This window comes from Furipterus horrens, unplaced genomic scaffold, assembly GCF_987537825.1.
Source record: "Furipterus horrens unplaced genomic scaffold, mFurHor1.1.pri manual_scaffold_5, whole genome shotgun sequence".
Taxonomy (NCBI): Eukaryota; Metazoa; Chordata; class Mammalia; order Chiroptera; family Furipteridae; genus Furipterus; species Furipterus horrens.
Genome location: NW_028327175.1, coordinates 198,971,048 through 198,988,035, shown reverse-complemented (window position 1 = coordinate 198,988,035; position 16,988 = coordinate 198,971,048). Strand labels below are relative to the sequence as shown.

Sequence of the window (16,988 nt, the reverse complement as noted above, 5' to 3'; positions counted from 1 at the left end):
TGATTTCGTAACAGCGGAAGGTAACAAAATATAATGGCTCGTGAACGCACGTTTTATAAGAAAAAAACCTCGATTTGTGAAGGAAAAGCACATCTTAGAACAGATGAAATCACCGCATGCTTTTGCCCCTTGTCTTCTTATTTGACTGCCCCACTTACTCCCGCCCCCTCTCCCGGCCCTTCCAGCTCTTTCCTTCTCTTTTCCCAAACTTCAGCCGTGGGCGCGAGTGGAACACGGTTTGCGTTCTTAAGAAGTGTGCGTCGGGCACCTCCGGCGGGGGGAGAGGACCGACGAGGCGCACGGAGCCCCCGGAACGTCCCTCTGGGGAGCACACACAGGCACCTGGATGCACCCAGCACAGGAGCCCGGAGGGCGCAGGGCCAGCCCGGGTGACAGAGCCGCAGCGTCTGGGGGCGGGAGGACCGCCGCACGCCGGGAGTGGCGCCGCACACTTGCTCAGAGAGGGGGGTCGCGCAAACGGACCCACGCGGAGGAGGGCCTGCGCACATGTGGGAGGCGCCAGCCTGACCCGCCCCACAGCACCGGGGTCGGTGTCGTGCGCCCCTCTTAGCCGAATGTCCGCGGCCGCTCGGCGCAGCAGGTCCTGCGATGACCATAAGGCTGCGGGCCAGGAGCCCAGGCGCGGCCACGGTCCCCAGCCGCGGGTGGGCCGGGCCTGACGCGGGAAGCCCGGCCCCAGGGCTGTGTCATCAGCGCCCCGCACACTGCCACTGCGGAGCATCCGAAGGCGCTTTCGGGGCGGGCGTTGGAAGAAGGGACGGGAAAGGAGGAGCCCCAAAGCTGCAAGGAGGCTGTCAAGAAAGTATCGTCACAGAACGCACACAGGCTGCTACCCAGCCCGCCCCCTCAGAACCAGTCCACGACTTTATTCAGTCCAGCGGGCCAGCATTTCTGTCTCACTGGCTAAGGGATCTAGTGCAGTTTTTAGGCCCTGTGATCGGTGTAAAAGTAACAGGTAACGAAGCCAGCCCTCAAAGCATGATGTAAAAACTAATCTAAAGAGCGAAGCTTGTACGGTAGGCCGCACAAGCACATGAGGTTTCCGCATTTATTTGCAAAACTGTGAGTGCTATTTGTGTGCATGTGATCCTGCTGTCTTACACACACACACACACACACGTGCACTTGTGTACACCCTGCAATGTACGAAAAGCTACCTGGGCCCTGTAAAGAGCCAGAGCCGCACTCCCAGGCACGTGATCCCCAGCCAGGCTCTGTCCCAAACGTACCTGCTTCTGGGTCCTGGTTGAAACGGCAGTACTTGGAGGTCTCAAGTGCAGGCAGGCACTGCTCGATGGGCACCCAAACATACGTCTCAGGACACAGCAAATCAGAAGGCCTATAATGGCCCTGAAGAGAGGGGAGGACAAAGGTACAGGCATTACTAACACCGTAACTGCCTGGTTACAAGGCCCCAGAGTTCCAGGAAGGTTTTAATCACAAATTTAAATGAAGTTAACTAGAAACAGCTTTACTGTAAATATAAATGACACTATCAGTAATTGCACTCCCATCTCAAGGAGGCACATTTTATTCAAAGACTTTCCAAAAGTCACACGTGACCACTGGGAATGCTTGCGCAGATTTGGAAGATTTGAGTTTCTAATATCTTTTGGAAGAAATAATTAGCATGAGTCTTGCCGAGCTGATGCCTAAGAATTTTCAATTTCAAAATCAAGTGGCTTTTTAAATGCTGGTTAATAATACAGTGAAATTGCTTTTTATATATGAGAGCATTATAATTTATATACGACATAAAGTTATTGTCCTAAATAAAATTTCATTATCCTTAGTCACAAATTCTTGAATTTTGTAGACTCAGCTGATAATATTCATTTCATTCTAATATTTTAAAAAGTACTGTCTTGTGCCCTGGCTGGGTAGCTCAGCTGGTTAGAGCATCATTCTGATACGCCAAGGTTGTGGGTTTGAACCCCAGCCAGGGCACATGCAAGAATCAACTAATGAATGCACAGATGGGTAGAACAGCAAATCGATATTTCTCTCTCTCCCCCTCCCTCCCTTCCTCTCACTCTCTAAAATCAATAAACAGATTTTTTTTAAATGTACTATCTTGTCAACATACCGCCATGAGCAATCTAAACTAATAAATGTAAATAAACAGAAGTCTAAAGGAATTACAGAAATTTCAGAGAAACATTTGCGATAATAAACTTCTCAAGTTTCTTGAAATACTTTATTTTAGAAAAATGACTTATATATTTATAACCCAATTATGTACCCCAAATCTGAAACAAACACTATACAACAGATGCTAAAGAAAAATAAATCATTCACCTAAGGGTAATGTGGTAGGACAACATTTAATGAAAAATGTCAGATAATTCAAAATTAGCTAAAATTTAAACTGTTTTTCCTCTAAATTTTAATTCAAAACTTCATTATAAAGGCTAAAATCTAGATGGTGTTTCTCCATCTTTTTATTATTACAACCTAGGTAAACATATCCAAATAGAAGAGCAGAAACAAACCCTTCACTACAGAGTGCTCTCTTACTATACAGAATGCTACCCCGTGTTATGTACTCCTGTTTTCTGTTCTACTCTATTTCATTTAAAAACGTATTACAAAGAATACTGCTGCCTAAGGGCTCGGCACTGCTATCTACAACAGCTTCCCAGCAGAAAGGCCCCTATCATCCGCCTGTTATGAAGCATCCCTCACACATAAAACGGGCGCCACCTCTCCCCGGAATTCCAAGCATTCAGAAGTCTGTAATCTCATGCGCAGACTACATAAAACGAGCTCAGGTTAATTCCTGCTTGAAGAGAGGCAGCGCTGGCCTGGGGCACCTCTGGGGACAGGGAAGCCCGGGGCTCTGCAGACACGGAAAGGAAGGTAGTTTGGATCAGATTCTGTTGATTCCAGATGCAAGGGGAGAGCCTGAGGGCGGAGAGTGCCAGTGGGTGAGGATGAAGCCCAGGGCTCAGACCCCTGCAGACTTCCCCAGAGCATTTACTGCACTGCTGATGCCGTCCTGCCCTAGAGCAGTAAAGGTCATCTACACGGGGCGGCTCCAAGTGGCCGGCACACTCACCTATTATCACAATTCACAACAGAGGAGTATTTAAATTAACAATTTACTTAGGGAGTGTGATACAGTCAGACGACCCATTGGCATCCTCTCTTCTAACGCAACGGCACTCTCTCCATTAATTCAGAAACTGATTTATTGGGCGAAGGGACACAGTTATGTGAAGCTGTCCATGTTATTAACAAATCTGAAAAACTACACAGCGGTCTAAATCTGTGGTTCTAAATCTTTGGGGTTTTTTATTTTTTCTTTTTGGTTATGAACCATTCTGAAAATCTACTGGGGGTTAATAAAGCTAAATATAAAAGCTGAAGATATAAAACTTCCGGGGGAGGGGGGTACATTTTCTTAAGCATACAAGAATTTCTTAGTACACAAAAAAGAACCATAGAAGAAAAAAACGGATGAATTAAGAGTGCATCAAAATTACACAGTACTTCAAAAATTAGCAAAACAAGAAGCCAAAGAGTGGGAGGCTCTTAACAAAACACGCATCAGAGAACAGATCTGTACTGAGAATAAGAACAATGCAATTTTTTTTTAGAAAGGCAAAAGACAAACACTTTGCCAAAGTTACACATATGTCTAATAAGAACATGAAAAGATGTTAAATATCAGTTACCAGAAATGCAAATAAAACCATAAGATATCACGGAATACTCACTAGAATGGCTAAAATAAAAAAGACTTTAAAACAAGTTTTGGCAAGGATGTGGATTATCCAGAACTTGGAAACTGCTGGTTTAAAATGGTATAACCATCTGGGAAAAAAATAAATATTCGTGTGTGTGTGTGTGTGTGTATCAGTTGTGATTGTGCCTAGGATAAACCCCTTTAATTGGAATTGTTGGGTTTTAAGTTTTATACCATAAACCCATTTTCACAGGAGCTGCGCCATTTTAACTTCCATCAGCAGTGATATATACAAGTGCTCATTTCCCCACGTGTGTACCAGCACAGTGTACTATCAAAACTTCCGATCTTTGCCAGTGTGAGAAATGACAGTTCATCATGGTAGTTTTGATTTGCATATGTATCTTTCCATACATTTAAAGAAATTTGTTTTTCCTTTTTTATGAAGTCGGCCCACTGTGCTGGCTGACTGAATTCTGGTCTTATTAAGAACTCTTTAGACATTAAGGAAATTAACCCTTAGTTCGTTAAATATGTCGGATTTTCCTAGTTTACATGCCTTTTTACTCTGTATGCCATGCTGTTTGTCATATCAAAATCAAGTGGGAAAATATATCATTTTTTAAAAATGATATCTGGGTTTTCCAATATAATTTAAAAGACCACTATCACTTGAATATTATAAAAACATTTTCATGCCTTTTTCCTAGTACTTCTATAGTTCCATAATTTTACCCTGATGCTCCATCTGGAATTTATTTTGGCGGAAGGCAGAAGGAAAGGACCCAACCTAATTTCTTTCAGATGTTTACCAAACGGCTTCAATATCACTTTCTGAACAATCGTTGTTTCCCCCACTGACTTAAAACATCTTTTTTGATAACTTACTAAATTTCCACATATATTTATATCTCCTTCTGGACTTTCTGTTTATTGTGTTATACTGATCAGTCCACCCACTTACATACCTGTGCCATACAGTTTTAACTATCAAAGCTTTACATTATATTTTAATATCTGGTAGATCTACCCCCCCACCCATTGCTATTTGCTGAATTTTCTGGCTCTTCTTGCTTAATTTTCCTAGGATTCTGTATTTCATATATAAAAATATTACTAATATGAACAAGAAAATAGCAATAAAAATGGAATGATCTATATTCTCTATTGTGATGGCAAAACATAAGAGAATTCCAAGAATGTCTACAAAAAGAATATAAATGTATCATCTTAAGTTAAAAAAAAAACCAAACATAAATGATACCATTTTCTAATTTAAGGTGGAACTGAGTGCTGACTGGCTAAGCTGCACAGATCAAATACTGAGGGGGTGGGGGGGCGGGCGGGCAGGCTTGAACTTTGACACTTTAAGGTTAAAATGGACATATGTGATGTGGACATGTAGACTCATCAACAGCCAACTGGACCCAGTGTCCGGACTGAACAATGATGCTAACAAAAAACACCCAGCCAATGAACATTCTTGGAACCCTCAGTGTGTACCAGGTGCTGGAGCTGGGGACAGACAAACAGGTACACATCTCCAGGTAACCAGCCCACTGGGAGGACAGACCTGGATGAAGGCCGCACAAGGATGTACCAAACGCGATCATGCAAACAGTCCGAGTGCCTAAATTTTCACAATGTTCTTTTTTAAGGCAATGCTTGCTCATAACAATGGGTCAGATATTTTATTTTTAACTCTTTAAATACTTAAGTTTATCTCCCTGAAAAACCATAAATGCACTCATTTTAACTTCTGGTCATCATCAAAATCAGATTTATAGATTAGGTTAAAACATTATTTTTTCCCCTAAGTATAGGCTTATTACAGTGCTGCGAACATTCTCATCAAAGAATTCAAAGCATTTTATGAAATAAAGCAGTTCGAAATGTTATGCTTTAAACTTAGCTGGTTGAGAGTTAAGTAACCCAAGTGCTTAAAGTTCAATTTAAAGTCGCCATCACACAAATGAAAAGCGCAGGGCTTGAAAGCTACCCTGCCTTTCAGCTAGCGTAAGAAAATGAGAAATGTCTGAATTAAGAATGTAATTACTTGGGGATTTGGACATACTTTCCTGTGTTCAGAAGAAAAAAATACTTAATCAACCTCTAAGCAGATTAATTCTTTCCTAGAGTGCTCGACTTCTGGTAAATAAGAAATCTGAGTTACTACAGATTTCTAAAGTACTCAGAATGTTGAAAAGTGGCCTGACAGGGCTGACTCACAATTTCTTTGGGTGTTCTTGCAATTTGGTCTACAGATGAGCTCTGGCCTCCCTCCACACTGGCTCCAAAGCACACCGCAACAGGGAGAGTCCCACAAGGGACCTACACACAGGGCCCACACCTGAAGAGGGGCTACAGGAGAGGGCGATGGAGTTCAAGATCAGCTGCCTGGGAAGGTAACAGCTAGCTTCTACAAAGTCTAAACACAGAGACGGGATATACACTTTTCATTACAGAGGGAGAGCTACTCCGTTCCAGGTCCCCAAAGGGAACCAGCGCAGCAAACTGTGACCTGAACGTCACCAACCACGACAACTTCCATGGCTGCTGAAAAATTGTTTTAGAGCTGAAAACAAACCAAACACAAACTGCCTCTATACTCTGCGTTGCCATAGAAAAGTGAACTTTTTGCTCAGAATCATCGGCAGCCGTCTGTCTCGAGAGACGATGGCGTAGCTTCTTGAGAGTCTATCTGCACCGCCGAAAATGGCTGTGCAGTCCGATTCGGGAGTGACAATCCCTGCCGCACTTGTCACAGGTGAAGGCAGATGGCCGTTGTTGCTGCTGTTGACGCTGCTTCTGCCTCGATCTTTTCTGGGCCACCTCCTCGTTGCGCGCAGCCTCTGCGTGTGACGTACCTTGCCTGACCGCGAGCCTCCAGGCTAGGCGGTCGTCTGCTTGAACTTCCCATGTGTTGAGATTGATGGAGCATTGTGTCATGTCCTTTTTGCAGATGTCTTTGAACCGCTGTTTTGGGCGCCCTGTCATCCTCTGGCCTTCTGCTAGCTCGCCGTAGAGGAGGTCTTTGGGAATACGGCCTGCATCCATTCTTTTGACATGGCCGAGCCACCTGAGGCGTCTCTCACTAAGAACTGCATGCAAACTGCTCATGTTGGCTCGCTTCAGCACCTCGGTGTTGGGGACCTTATCCTGCCAGGCGACATGCAGGACGCGTCGCAGGCACCTCATGTGGAAGCTGTTGAGTTTCCTTTCGTGCCTTGCGTAGGTGGTCCACGTCTCACTGCCATAGAGGAGAGTGCTGAGTACGCAGGCTTGGTAGATGCGCAGTCTGGTTTTCTCAGTGAGGCTGGAATTGTTCCACACTCGCCGGTTCAGTTTGGCCATAACTGTGGCTGCCCTGGCGATTCTCCGGTTGACCTCCAAGTCAACTGACAGAGAGCTCGAGATGGTGGACCCGAGGTAAGTGAAGTCGTTGACAACCTCCAGGGTGTACCCGTCGATGGTGATGCATGGGGGAGTCCCCGTGCCTTGAGCCATAACGTTCGTCTTCGTCAGGCTGATGGCTAGTCCGAACTCCTTGCATGCGTGGGAAAGGCAAGTGACTAGCTGCTGGAGTCCCTCTTCGGAGTGTGATGTCAAGGCTGCGTCGTCGGCGAAGAGCATCTCACGGATGAGCACCTCTTTGACTTTGGTCTTGGCTCGTAGACGGGCCAGGTTGTAGAGCTTGCCATCGGATCTGGTGTGAATGAAGACACCCTCGCTGCAGTCCTTAAAGGCGTATTGGAGGAGCATGGAGAAGAAGATTCCGAACAGCGTAGGCGCGAGGACGCAGCCCTGCTTTACTCCGCTGCTGACTGGGAAGGCCTCAGAGGTGGCGCCGTTGTAGGACACCGTGCTGTGCATGTTGTCGTGAAAGGACACGACCACAGCAAGCAGATGTGGTGGACAGCCAATCTTCCGTAGCAAGCTGAAGAGTCCGCTTCGACTGACCAGATCAAACGCCTTCGTCAGGTCGATAAAGGCGAGGTAGAGTGGTTTATGCTGCTCGTGACGCTTCTCCTGCAGCTGGCGTAGGGAGAAGATCATGTCCACTGTTGATCGGCCAGCTCTGAAGCCACACTGGGACTCTGGGTAGACGCGGGAAGCAAGGGTCTGCAGGCGGGCAAGAGCGACCCGGGCGAATACTTTGCCGACGACGCTGAGGAGAGAGATGCCCCGGTAGTTGTTGCAGTCGCTGCGGTCTCCTTTGTTCTTGTACATGGTGATAATGTTGGCGTCTCTCATATCCTGGGGGATGTAACCCTCCTTCCAGCAGAGACAGAGTAGATGGTGGAGCGGCTGTAGCAGGACTGGTTTCCCTCTCTTTAGGATTTCTGGAGGGATTCCGTCGCTTCCTGGTGCTTTCCCGCAAGCAAGGCGGTCGATGGCTTTGCCGAGCTCTGCCGCAGTAGGTGGGGTGTCTAGCTCCTCCATGACTGGTAGGTCTGGGATGGCGTTAAGAGCAGTGTCTGTTACGGTGTTCTTCGTTGCGTACAGCTCGAGGTAGTGCTCGGTCCACCGCCGCATTTGCTGTTCCTGGTCAGTGATGACCTCACCTGTCTTGGACTTAAGGGGGGCGATCTTGGAGGGGATTGGGCCTGTTGCCTTCTTGATACCCTCACACATTCCTCGTGCGTTGCCTATATCGGCGGCTTCCTGGATGCTTCTGCACAGGTTTAGCCAATAGGTGTTGGCACAGTGGCGGGCGGTCTTCTGGACTTTGTTCCTGGCAGCCCGTAGAGCTTGAAGTGTACTGGGAGTGGGCGTGGCCTTGTAAGCCAGTAGGGCCTTCCTCTTAGCCTCGATCACGGGTTCCATTTCTTCCCAGTGAGCCTCGTACCAGTCAGCGTTCTTCCGCTCTTTCTTCCCGTAAGCAATAATGGCGGAGTTGTATATGGCGTCGCGGAGACGTGGCCAATTGGATTCGATAATGTCATCTGCCGCCACTCCCTCGCCGAGTGCATCTTCCATCTTGTTGATGAATTGCTGGGTCTTAACTGGGTTGCTGGCACAACTGGTGTTGATGCGTGGGCGACCCTTCATCTTGGAGTGGTGCAACCTCTTCGGCATTATGCGCACCTTGCTTACCACGAGGGCATGGTCCGTGTCGCAGTCTGCACTGTGGTAGCTGCGGGTGAGGAGGGTGCTGCCAATATCCGTTCTTCGGGTGATGACGAGGTCAAGCTGGTGCCAGTGGCGGGAGCGGGGGTGCCTCCATGACACCTGGTGGATCTCTTTGCACTTGAAGAATGTGTTTGTCACGCACAGGCCGTGGTGACACAAAAGCTCAAGCAGTCGCTGACCATTCTCATTGATCTTTCCTCTCCCAAAGTTTCCGAGGCAGGTGGGCCAGGCCATGTGGTCGGCTCCTACTCTTGCGTTGAAGTCTCCAAGGAGATAAAGAGCGTTACTTCTGGGGATCTTGGATAACGCTTCGTCCAGTGCATGGTAGAACTGTTCTTTCTCTTCGGTGGTGGCGCAGAGGGTTGGGGCGTCCGCGCTAAGAATGCTGACTGGGCCGAAAGTTGTTGACAATCGGAGGGTAAGTAATCTCTCTGTGCCTCCTGTGGGTGGCTCTATGGAGTTAACAAGCGTGTTCTTCACAGCGAACCCAACACTGTGCTGTCTTGGTTGGTCCGGAGACTTCCCTTGCCAGTAGAAGGTGTAGTTGGTTTCTCTGATAGTTCCGTTGTCGGCCAACCGGGTCTCCTGTAGAGCCGCAATGTCGATGTTTAGTCGTGCCAGTTCCCTGTCGATGACGGCGGTTTTCCTGGCACCCTTGATCCACGGAAGGTCTGCAGTAAGTCCGGGGCACATGGTCCTGATGTTCCAGCTAGCGAGGCGAAGAGCTGGAGGCTTCTTTCTTGTTGTTTGCTTGGAATTGCCTGGTGCGAGTGTTTTGTGGCCCACTTTTCAAGAGACGCCTCTCTGATCCCCACGCACCCAGTGGGGCAGGCGAGCCATGGCGTGACGGCACCTAATTGGCTGGGGGCTGCCCAGCTTGAGGCGGGCGGTAGCTGTCCAGTGAGGTGCGATGACCTCTCCCACCGTCAGAGGAGACCCCTGGCGCTCGTTTCCTTCGCCAATCGGATGAGCTTATAACCGGTAACTGTCTCCTCCCGTGTTGAGTCGACATCTTGCGATGACGCTGGAGTGTCCTCTCCAGTGAAGCTACAAAGCCTGGGCAGGGTGATATGGAGGGTCTGCTGTTGCCCATGCAGCAGACCCCCCCTCTCTTCGCAGCTGAAGGATCCAAGGGGAAAGACAGAGTCAATACAGCTTGGCTTCAGGTGCGCCGCAGGAGTTGCCGGTGTTGACTACAACGTCAAACCGCCTTAGGGACTCCGGCTCCGGATTTTCTGTCGGGGTTTACTCCCTTAGCCTTTCCCCTGAGGAGGTATGCCACAAGGCAGCGGAGGTTTGGAGTCAGAGTTTCCCTTCTCCTTTTGCTCAGAATATGACTGTAGTATTCAACGGTTACTTTCTGTAAAGAAAACCTCTTAGACTATCTGTAAAATCCAAATTATGCTACGCTTCTCCCCACAAAAAAGAGGGAAAAAAAACAAAAATATGATAATAATATTTCAATCAATTTTACTAGGTTGTCGTAGAACGAAATTCAAGGAAATGCCAAAGTTAAATCTAAAACACTGGGGCAAAGAAATCTAGCTGAATACATTTCCTGCTCTGTTTCTATTAAAAATAACTGCTGCTTCTGGAAAAGACCATACAGTTTTTGTTTCTGGCCAGCGGAATGAACTGGCCTTCTTCACACTTGCATGCTTTAGACCATAATCTGAAGAGCATTATCATATTGAACTGATTTCCTACCCCATAAAAGAATTACAAAGTAAGTTATTTGGAGAATATCCTGGTTTAGCATACTGGATGAGTCAGAATTCGCCCTAAAAATTATATTCATTTTGGTAGCCAAAAGTAAAAACATCTCACCATTATTTCTTAATGAGTATAGCAAACACAGGTTACCTACAGCGCCCTCCGCGAGGACTCGGAGCCTGAGGAGCCCCGCGGCTGGGAAAGAACCGGGCGACAGCCAGGAGCACATGCAGACATGGGGCCTACACAGCCGCCGCCCCCCTGAGCTCCGAGCGCACGTCTGTCAAAACGTCAGTGAACAGGAAATGAAATGAGAAACAACTGTGTCAGCCCCACAGATTAGTATGTGGTCCTGAGTCTATGATTTGTGGAAGCTTCAAAAATAAATGTATCTTTCGCTTTACATCCAAAATGTTAATGTTGGGTTACTTATAAAGAGTAACTCCGTTTTTTCTTTGAACAAACGCCAGTTTCCATGCATTGCAATGTATTACCAGTAGGTAACTTTCTTCTTAATACAGAATGACATATGGGAAGCGACTTCCAAGTTCATCAATGGGTGCTATTGTAGTCTGCTATTACCCGGAGAGACGCTCCGAAACCCATGGTTTTAAAGGTATATTCTTGTTTCTCTTATCTTATTACATCTTCCTAGATTCCTGCAGAAGTACTTCTTACAACTGAATGTACAACTGATCAAAAATGAAAGGAAAGGTCATTATGATTTACATTAAAATGAAAAATTCCCTGTAACAGTCCTTCTGAAGAACGCACTAAAATAACTACCCCTTTTTAACCCAGTTCATAGTGTTAAAGGGTCAACTCTTTGATTATAGTAAATCCAAAATATATTATTTTAATTTCAAAAAGGCTTTAACATCTTTAAAAATCTTCTTTGGCCTTTATAAGACATGTGCAAACCCCTAAGCATCCAGGACTACATGTGTGTGCAGCAAATCTGACATGAAAGAACTCCCCTTGAATATTACATTTTTCTTTGTATAAGTTTAAACATGCAAATGAGAAGGTATTTCTTTAATTAAAGTTAAAAATTTGAGACTGTTATTTTTCTCAGAAAAAAAGAAAATCAGAGAATAGTAAAGAAATGCTTTCATATGATATTCGCCCAAGTGAGCATTCTTGCTTCTAATTGGAAACATCTGGGGATGGGCTTGGCGGCTTGCAATAAAATTGAAGTTACCAATTCACACCCTGCCATTCTGAGGGTATTTTCTTTTTACATTTTTCAAATTAAAACCAAACGGACTTTCCTTTGAACTTCAGTCCTGACACAAAGATCTTTATGAGATTTCACTCTCAAGAATACTTTATAAATATTTTGAGAAAATACGAAGGATTTCGCGAGGATCTGAGAAAAGGGTAAACCAGCAGTCTGTTTGGAAAGTTGAAAGTTCAAGTTAAATTAAAATGTAAGAAGGTTAAAAGACAATATTATTTAAATACAAGGAGGGAGAGAGAGAGGGAGAGACGGGGACAGAGACCGAACCAGCAGCAGTGAACAAAAAGATGAGTCTTTTATCAGGTCAAGCTGATAGAGGCATCCCACTTCTGCACAACAAACCTACTGGTTTTACTAAAACCAATTACCTAAAGAGAGGCTCTAACACTACACAAACCGAGGGTTTAGAACAGTCCCTCCGAGTGGGCTGCAGGTCAGGGAAAGAGGGAAAGAATGAGGACGGAGGAAACCCGGCCTCCTCCCTGAAAGACGACACCAGGCGTCCCATCCGCGGAGTGCCCGGCGGACCCCCTGCTCCCTGATTTCATTCCATAAACAGAGGCTGACTGGCGGGCCCCCAGGAGGGTACTTGAGAAGTAACTCTAGCCGCTGTGTTTTCAGAAACTGTGTTTGGACGTGCCACGCTCAGCTGGTGAGGTGAGCGGAGGCCAGGAAGACAAAGGGCCTAAACATCTGAATCCATTTGCGTTCCCCGAATCCCCAAAGCCAACAGATGCGCTCCATGTGCTGCTAGGCTGAACTCAAACTTAAAAATACATATTTCTTTCACTGACAAACAGAAGGGATGGCATTCTGTGTTTCTTTAATTAAAATCCAAGGGTTCGCAAAGGCTCCAGGACTTACTTTAAAGCTGCCTTAAGACTGGGCTATTTATTTTACTATTAGAGAATAATAGAGAATAAAGATTCTAATTCAGTTTTGACCACAATCTTTGCTTTTACTTTGGAAACCCTGGGCTAATCTTCTCTTCTAGAAAATACAGAGAAAGCTTGTGAAGAAAAGATCCAGGGAGTCAACTTACAGCCCAAATTTAATTTCAAACTGAAGGGTCATAAGTTGAAAAGGATGAAGAGAAAAGGAAAAAAGACATAGAAAGATTAAGACAACGAAACTAATAAAAGAGAAAACGAAAAGCAAAATCCAAAGCTTCTTTACTTTCTGTTAAAGAGGAAATACTGAAACGAGCACCGGTGTATACACTAAACTTGACCTTCGCCGCCTGTAACACAGTCCGGGGGGGGCTGCCGTCCCGGGGACGGCCGGGAAAACAGCGCTGCGAGTCCCTGGTTCTGCCACCTCCGCCAGCGGAGGCCACCCCGACCCGGGCCGCGGTGAGCGGGGCTGTCCCTGGGGACCCCAGCTGCCTCCCGCCGCCAGAGAGCAACGACCGCGGAAGCTCCCCGCATCTGTAAGGAAGCGGGCGGCTCCTTTTTAAAGGAAGAGAACCCCAGAGGCCTGAGCTTTTAGTTCCCGCTGATGAGAAACGACACGGGAGGAAAAGCCCCCACAACCTCATGAACGCTCTGCAATGAGCTCAGCTTGGACGCCTCCCGGGAAGCCACGCACGCCCGGGGAAGCAACCGCGCCGCCCTCGCGTGTCCGTCCGTCCGTCTGTACCCGCAGCGCGCACACGCAGCCGCGGCCCCCCGCTGCCTGGTCCGGGATGGGGGGCCCCGCACGGACGCTGCCTGAGCCCCGCAGCCCGCCCAGGGCGCCCTGGCTGAGCACCGGCGGCTGCCCGCGGGGCTCCCCGTCTGCAGCCTCGGCCTCCCCTCGCCGCCCGCGGGCCCTCCCCGCCCCCACGCAGAAGCGCACCCCCTGCGCCCTCATTCCTGCAAGTCGGCAGGTAACTTACTAAGTTTCTGCCACCTGCCCGGCTCCACGCGGAAGCCATGGGCTCGCCGTGGAGAACCACGCCACTAGCCCCCGCGGAAACATATCACACAGCACGGCGACTGCAGAAGGACAAGGACGTGGGACAGCGCGACAGGAAAGCCTGCGTGAGGCTGGGGGGGCCCGGGCGGCGAGGTGAGGGGCGCCTGGGGGCTCCAGAAACCTGCTCCAGGACACAGTGCCGTCGGTGGCGGGGTCTGCGTCCACGCTGAGCGTTTCTTCCGTGGGCACCACCCCCCTCCCGCTCCCCACAGCCCCAGCCTGAGGTTTCCCAAGAGCAGGACGTGCAGCACTTCTCTGCCTTCCCCGCACCTGGGCGGAACTGCTCATGTGGCCGAGTTCTCAGTACATACTTACTGAACACTCATCAAATTAATCTGAAGTGGGTCACACTTTGCTCCTTAAAAATGGGAAATCAGACAACTTTAAAAGCAGAGCCTTAGACTCCCCCCCCCCCCAGGTAGTATTCAGTTTTATTTTTATATTAAAAAAAAGGGGTGTGGAAGAGAGAAAAGTTAACCCCACGGCCAATTAGGTAAGCGACTTACCGGCAAAGCTGTGATTAGAAGCTTAATCTCAGTATTTTCTTTGTTAAAACTCCCAAGCCAAAACCAGACACTAAGATTAAACACCTAAAGTGTATCAGCGATGCCCTATGTTCCTGTTTGTGACGATTTGACTAAATATGAGTCATTCAGGACCGGGGCCCTGTAGGAGCATATCACAGGCTTTATTTCCAACATTCTTTGTAAAGCTGATACGCCTGAGTCAAACAAATGCTAAGAACGGTTCATGAAACATGCACAGCTTTAATAAAGTCAGCAGGCTGTCTCTGACTGATCATGTCTCTAACTAAAGCTATTATATTCTTCCAGTAAACATTTTTCAATGCCTGAAAACTTTAATCGGAAAAGTCTGTTTAATTACACCCATGGGGGAAATAAGAAGTTAGCTATAACCTCGTATTTATCCCAGGGGTGTGATCTTTGGTAATCATTCCTTTTCTTCTGCGTGATGGAAAATTCATCACAAATGATTTAAATGCTTCCAGTTTAAGGATAACCTTTCCCCCCTCATCTGTGTAGCAGTAGGAGTCCTGGTAGAATTTACACCATCGCCGTGAATGACATCGGTATTCTGTATGCTTCTGCACGCAAGGACCTGGCGGAAGGCTGGCGTACCAGCTCTGCGGCGCGCCCACACCTCAGCAAGCTCAAAAGAGAAGCAGGAGCTCACTTCCTCCCTTTCTCCACGATCATTTGTGTAATTACGAAGAACACAGCCACTTTTAACTTAAACACAGTCAGTCACAGAGAGGGCAAATCAAGTGTATCCACAGGAGCTTAGAACACTTATTGTGAAGAATTTATCATAACACAAACACCAAATCTGGGATTACGACCTGAGAAAAGCTTACTTATTTGTTCCATCTAAGACATTTGGCCTAAAATATCATATTGGTCCAAACTCATTAACCATGTCGTTAAGAGTAGAATTTAAATAACCTCAGGATGACAGTAATTATTAATGTCCCTGTAAATGTTATAATACCCATTTTTAGCCCATTAGAAAACCACACATGCACCAAACACAAAAAAATCTTTATGATGTAAGGATTTTTCATATTTTATGCATGGCTTGCAAGGGCTTAATTTTAAAATCCATGTATAAAGGGAAAGTTATCAAGGGTAAACCATTAAAATAAATTTCTTCTTGAATGGTAGCTATCGACTTTACTCAAAAAAATGCATTATCTTAACATTTAAGGAGCCAATCATCACCTTTACATCTAGTAGCAGTTCGGAGAAATCAGAACAGCCTGATTATCATGTCAGAACTCTCTCTGGAGATAGCGTAAATAAAATTGAAGCTGAAATCTACAACTGCCAGATGCGGGAAAGTATGATTTTGACAAGTTCCTATTCTGCAGAGCCTGAAATCATGGGATTTGTACGGCTTTGAGCCTAAACGTGCGGAGCTCTGAGAACGTTTGGAAGCCACTGGTCCCCAGCCCGTGGTGAGCTTCCCGAGACGCAGCATCTGAGTAACACAGAGTGTGGTGTGGAGCACAAACCCTAGCAATGCTCCTGTGTATCGTGACAAGCCCACGGGCCTAAAGATACCTGCGTTTCGGCCCACTGCAGTTAGCTTATTTGCAGCTCAGGCTGTCCACATTTTGGCCAGTGGGAGTCCATCGAAGCTGGCTCCTGAGAGCTTTTGACCTAATTGTAATAATTTATGATAGCTAACTTAATTTCCCCTGCACACAGACTATATACTCATATTTCAGTGGCTGAAACTAAAAGAACACTGTTTTGTGACATGTAAGAACTATGGAACATCCCGATTTCCATGCCCATAAATAAACCTTTACCAGAGTCCCACCATGCCCCTTTGTTTACGTGTTTTCTAGGCTGCTTTTGCTATAATTGCAAACCATATGGCCTGTACACCTAAATATTTACTATCTGGACCTTTAGAGAGTGACTGCAGGGAGAGAAATTTCAAGTTCTAGTAGACACTGAGGTCCCATGGGTATGTTTATCCTGTAATATTCACAGGGCTCTATGCTTTTGTGTACTCTTCTATATTTATAGTATGTCTCAATTAAAAGGTTTCTTTAAAAAATAAAACCTTCCAATTGTCGCAAATCTAAGGATATATGAAAGAGATAACATCCCCACAACACAGGGGAACATTTTTAACATAATTCCCGTTGAGTTCAATTTTTCAGCTGTTTTAGACTTAAATAGGCATGCTGAATTCAAAACTGCAGTTAGTCTTCTTCTATCACGTCAATTTTTTTCTGTACGGCTTATACTAATGCGACCACTCTAGGCTGGATCAAGCCTGGATCGAGGGAAGCACTAGACTAGTGCCCTCCTGTTGGCTGAGAGCAAACCTCCCTCGAGTGGGGAGGTGTGGGGGACGACCTTGGAGACCAGCGACAGGTTCATATTTGTCTAAGTTATTCAGCTGCACACGAGACAGTGTGGGGAGAGGCTGTGTGCCGCTCTGTATAGTGAATTGTGTTCCGAAGTATAGTCCGAGTTCTTGTCTGTATACAAGGAGTTAGCAGAATTTATTATTTTTTTTACATACATACTTATTTACTTTACTTCAGATCATGTCTGCCTCTGCTATTTCTCATCGTAAGTGCCTCAGCAACCCTGATTCATTTTGTTACATCTGTGGCAGTTTTGCCATTCCCAAAGGACAGACATCAGTGCATATGTCACACAAGCCTATTTTGCATATTTTAAAGTAAAACTTGGTGAT

General features: G+C 46.5%; 1 protein-coding gene across 8 annotated transcripts in view; it reads right to left on the bottom strand.

Moving 5' to 3' along the window:
* The window catches only part of ATE1 (arginyltransferase 1), a 121,727-nt gene that overhangs the window by 36,087 nt on the left and 68,652 nt on the right, over window positions 1–16,988 (bottom strand). For all 8 annotated transcript variants that reach the window (XM_090278744.1, XM_090278747.1, XM_090278746.1 and 5 more), the window contains one exon: window positions 1,251–1,371. In XM_090278744.1, coding sequence (XP_090134870.1) covers window positions 1,251–1,371 — 121 coding nt within the window. The remainder of the gene's footprint in view (window positions 1–1,250; window positions 1,372–16,988) is intronic.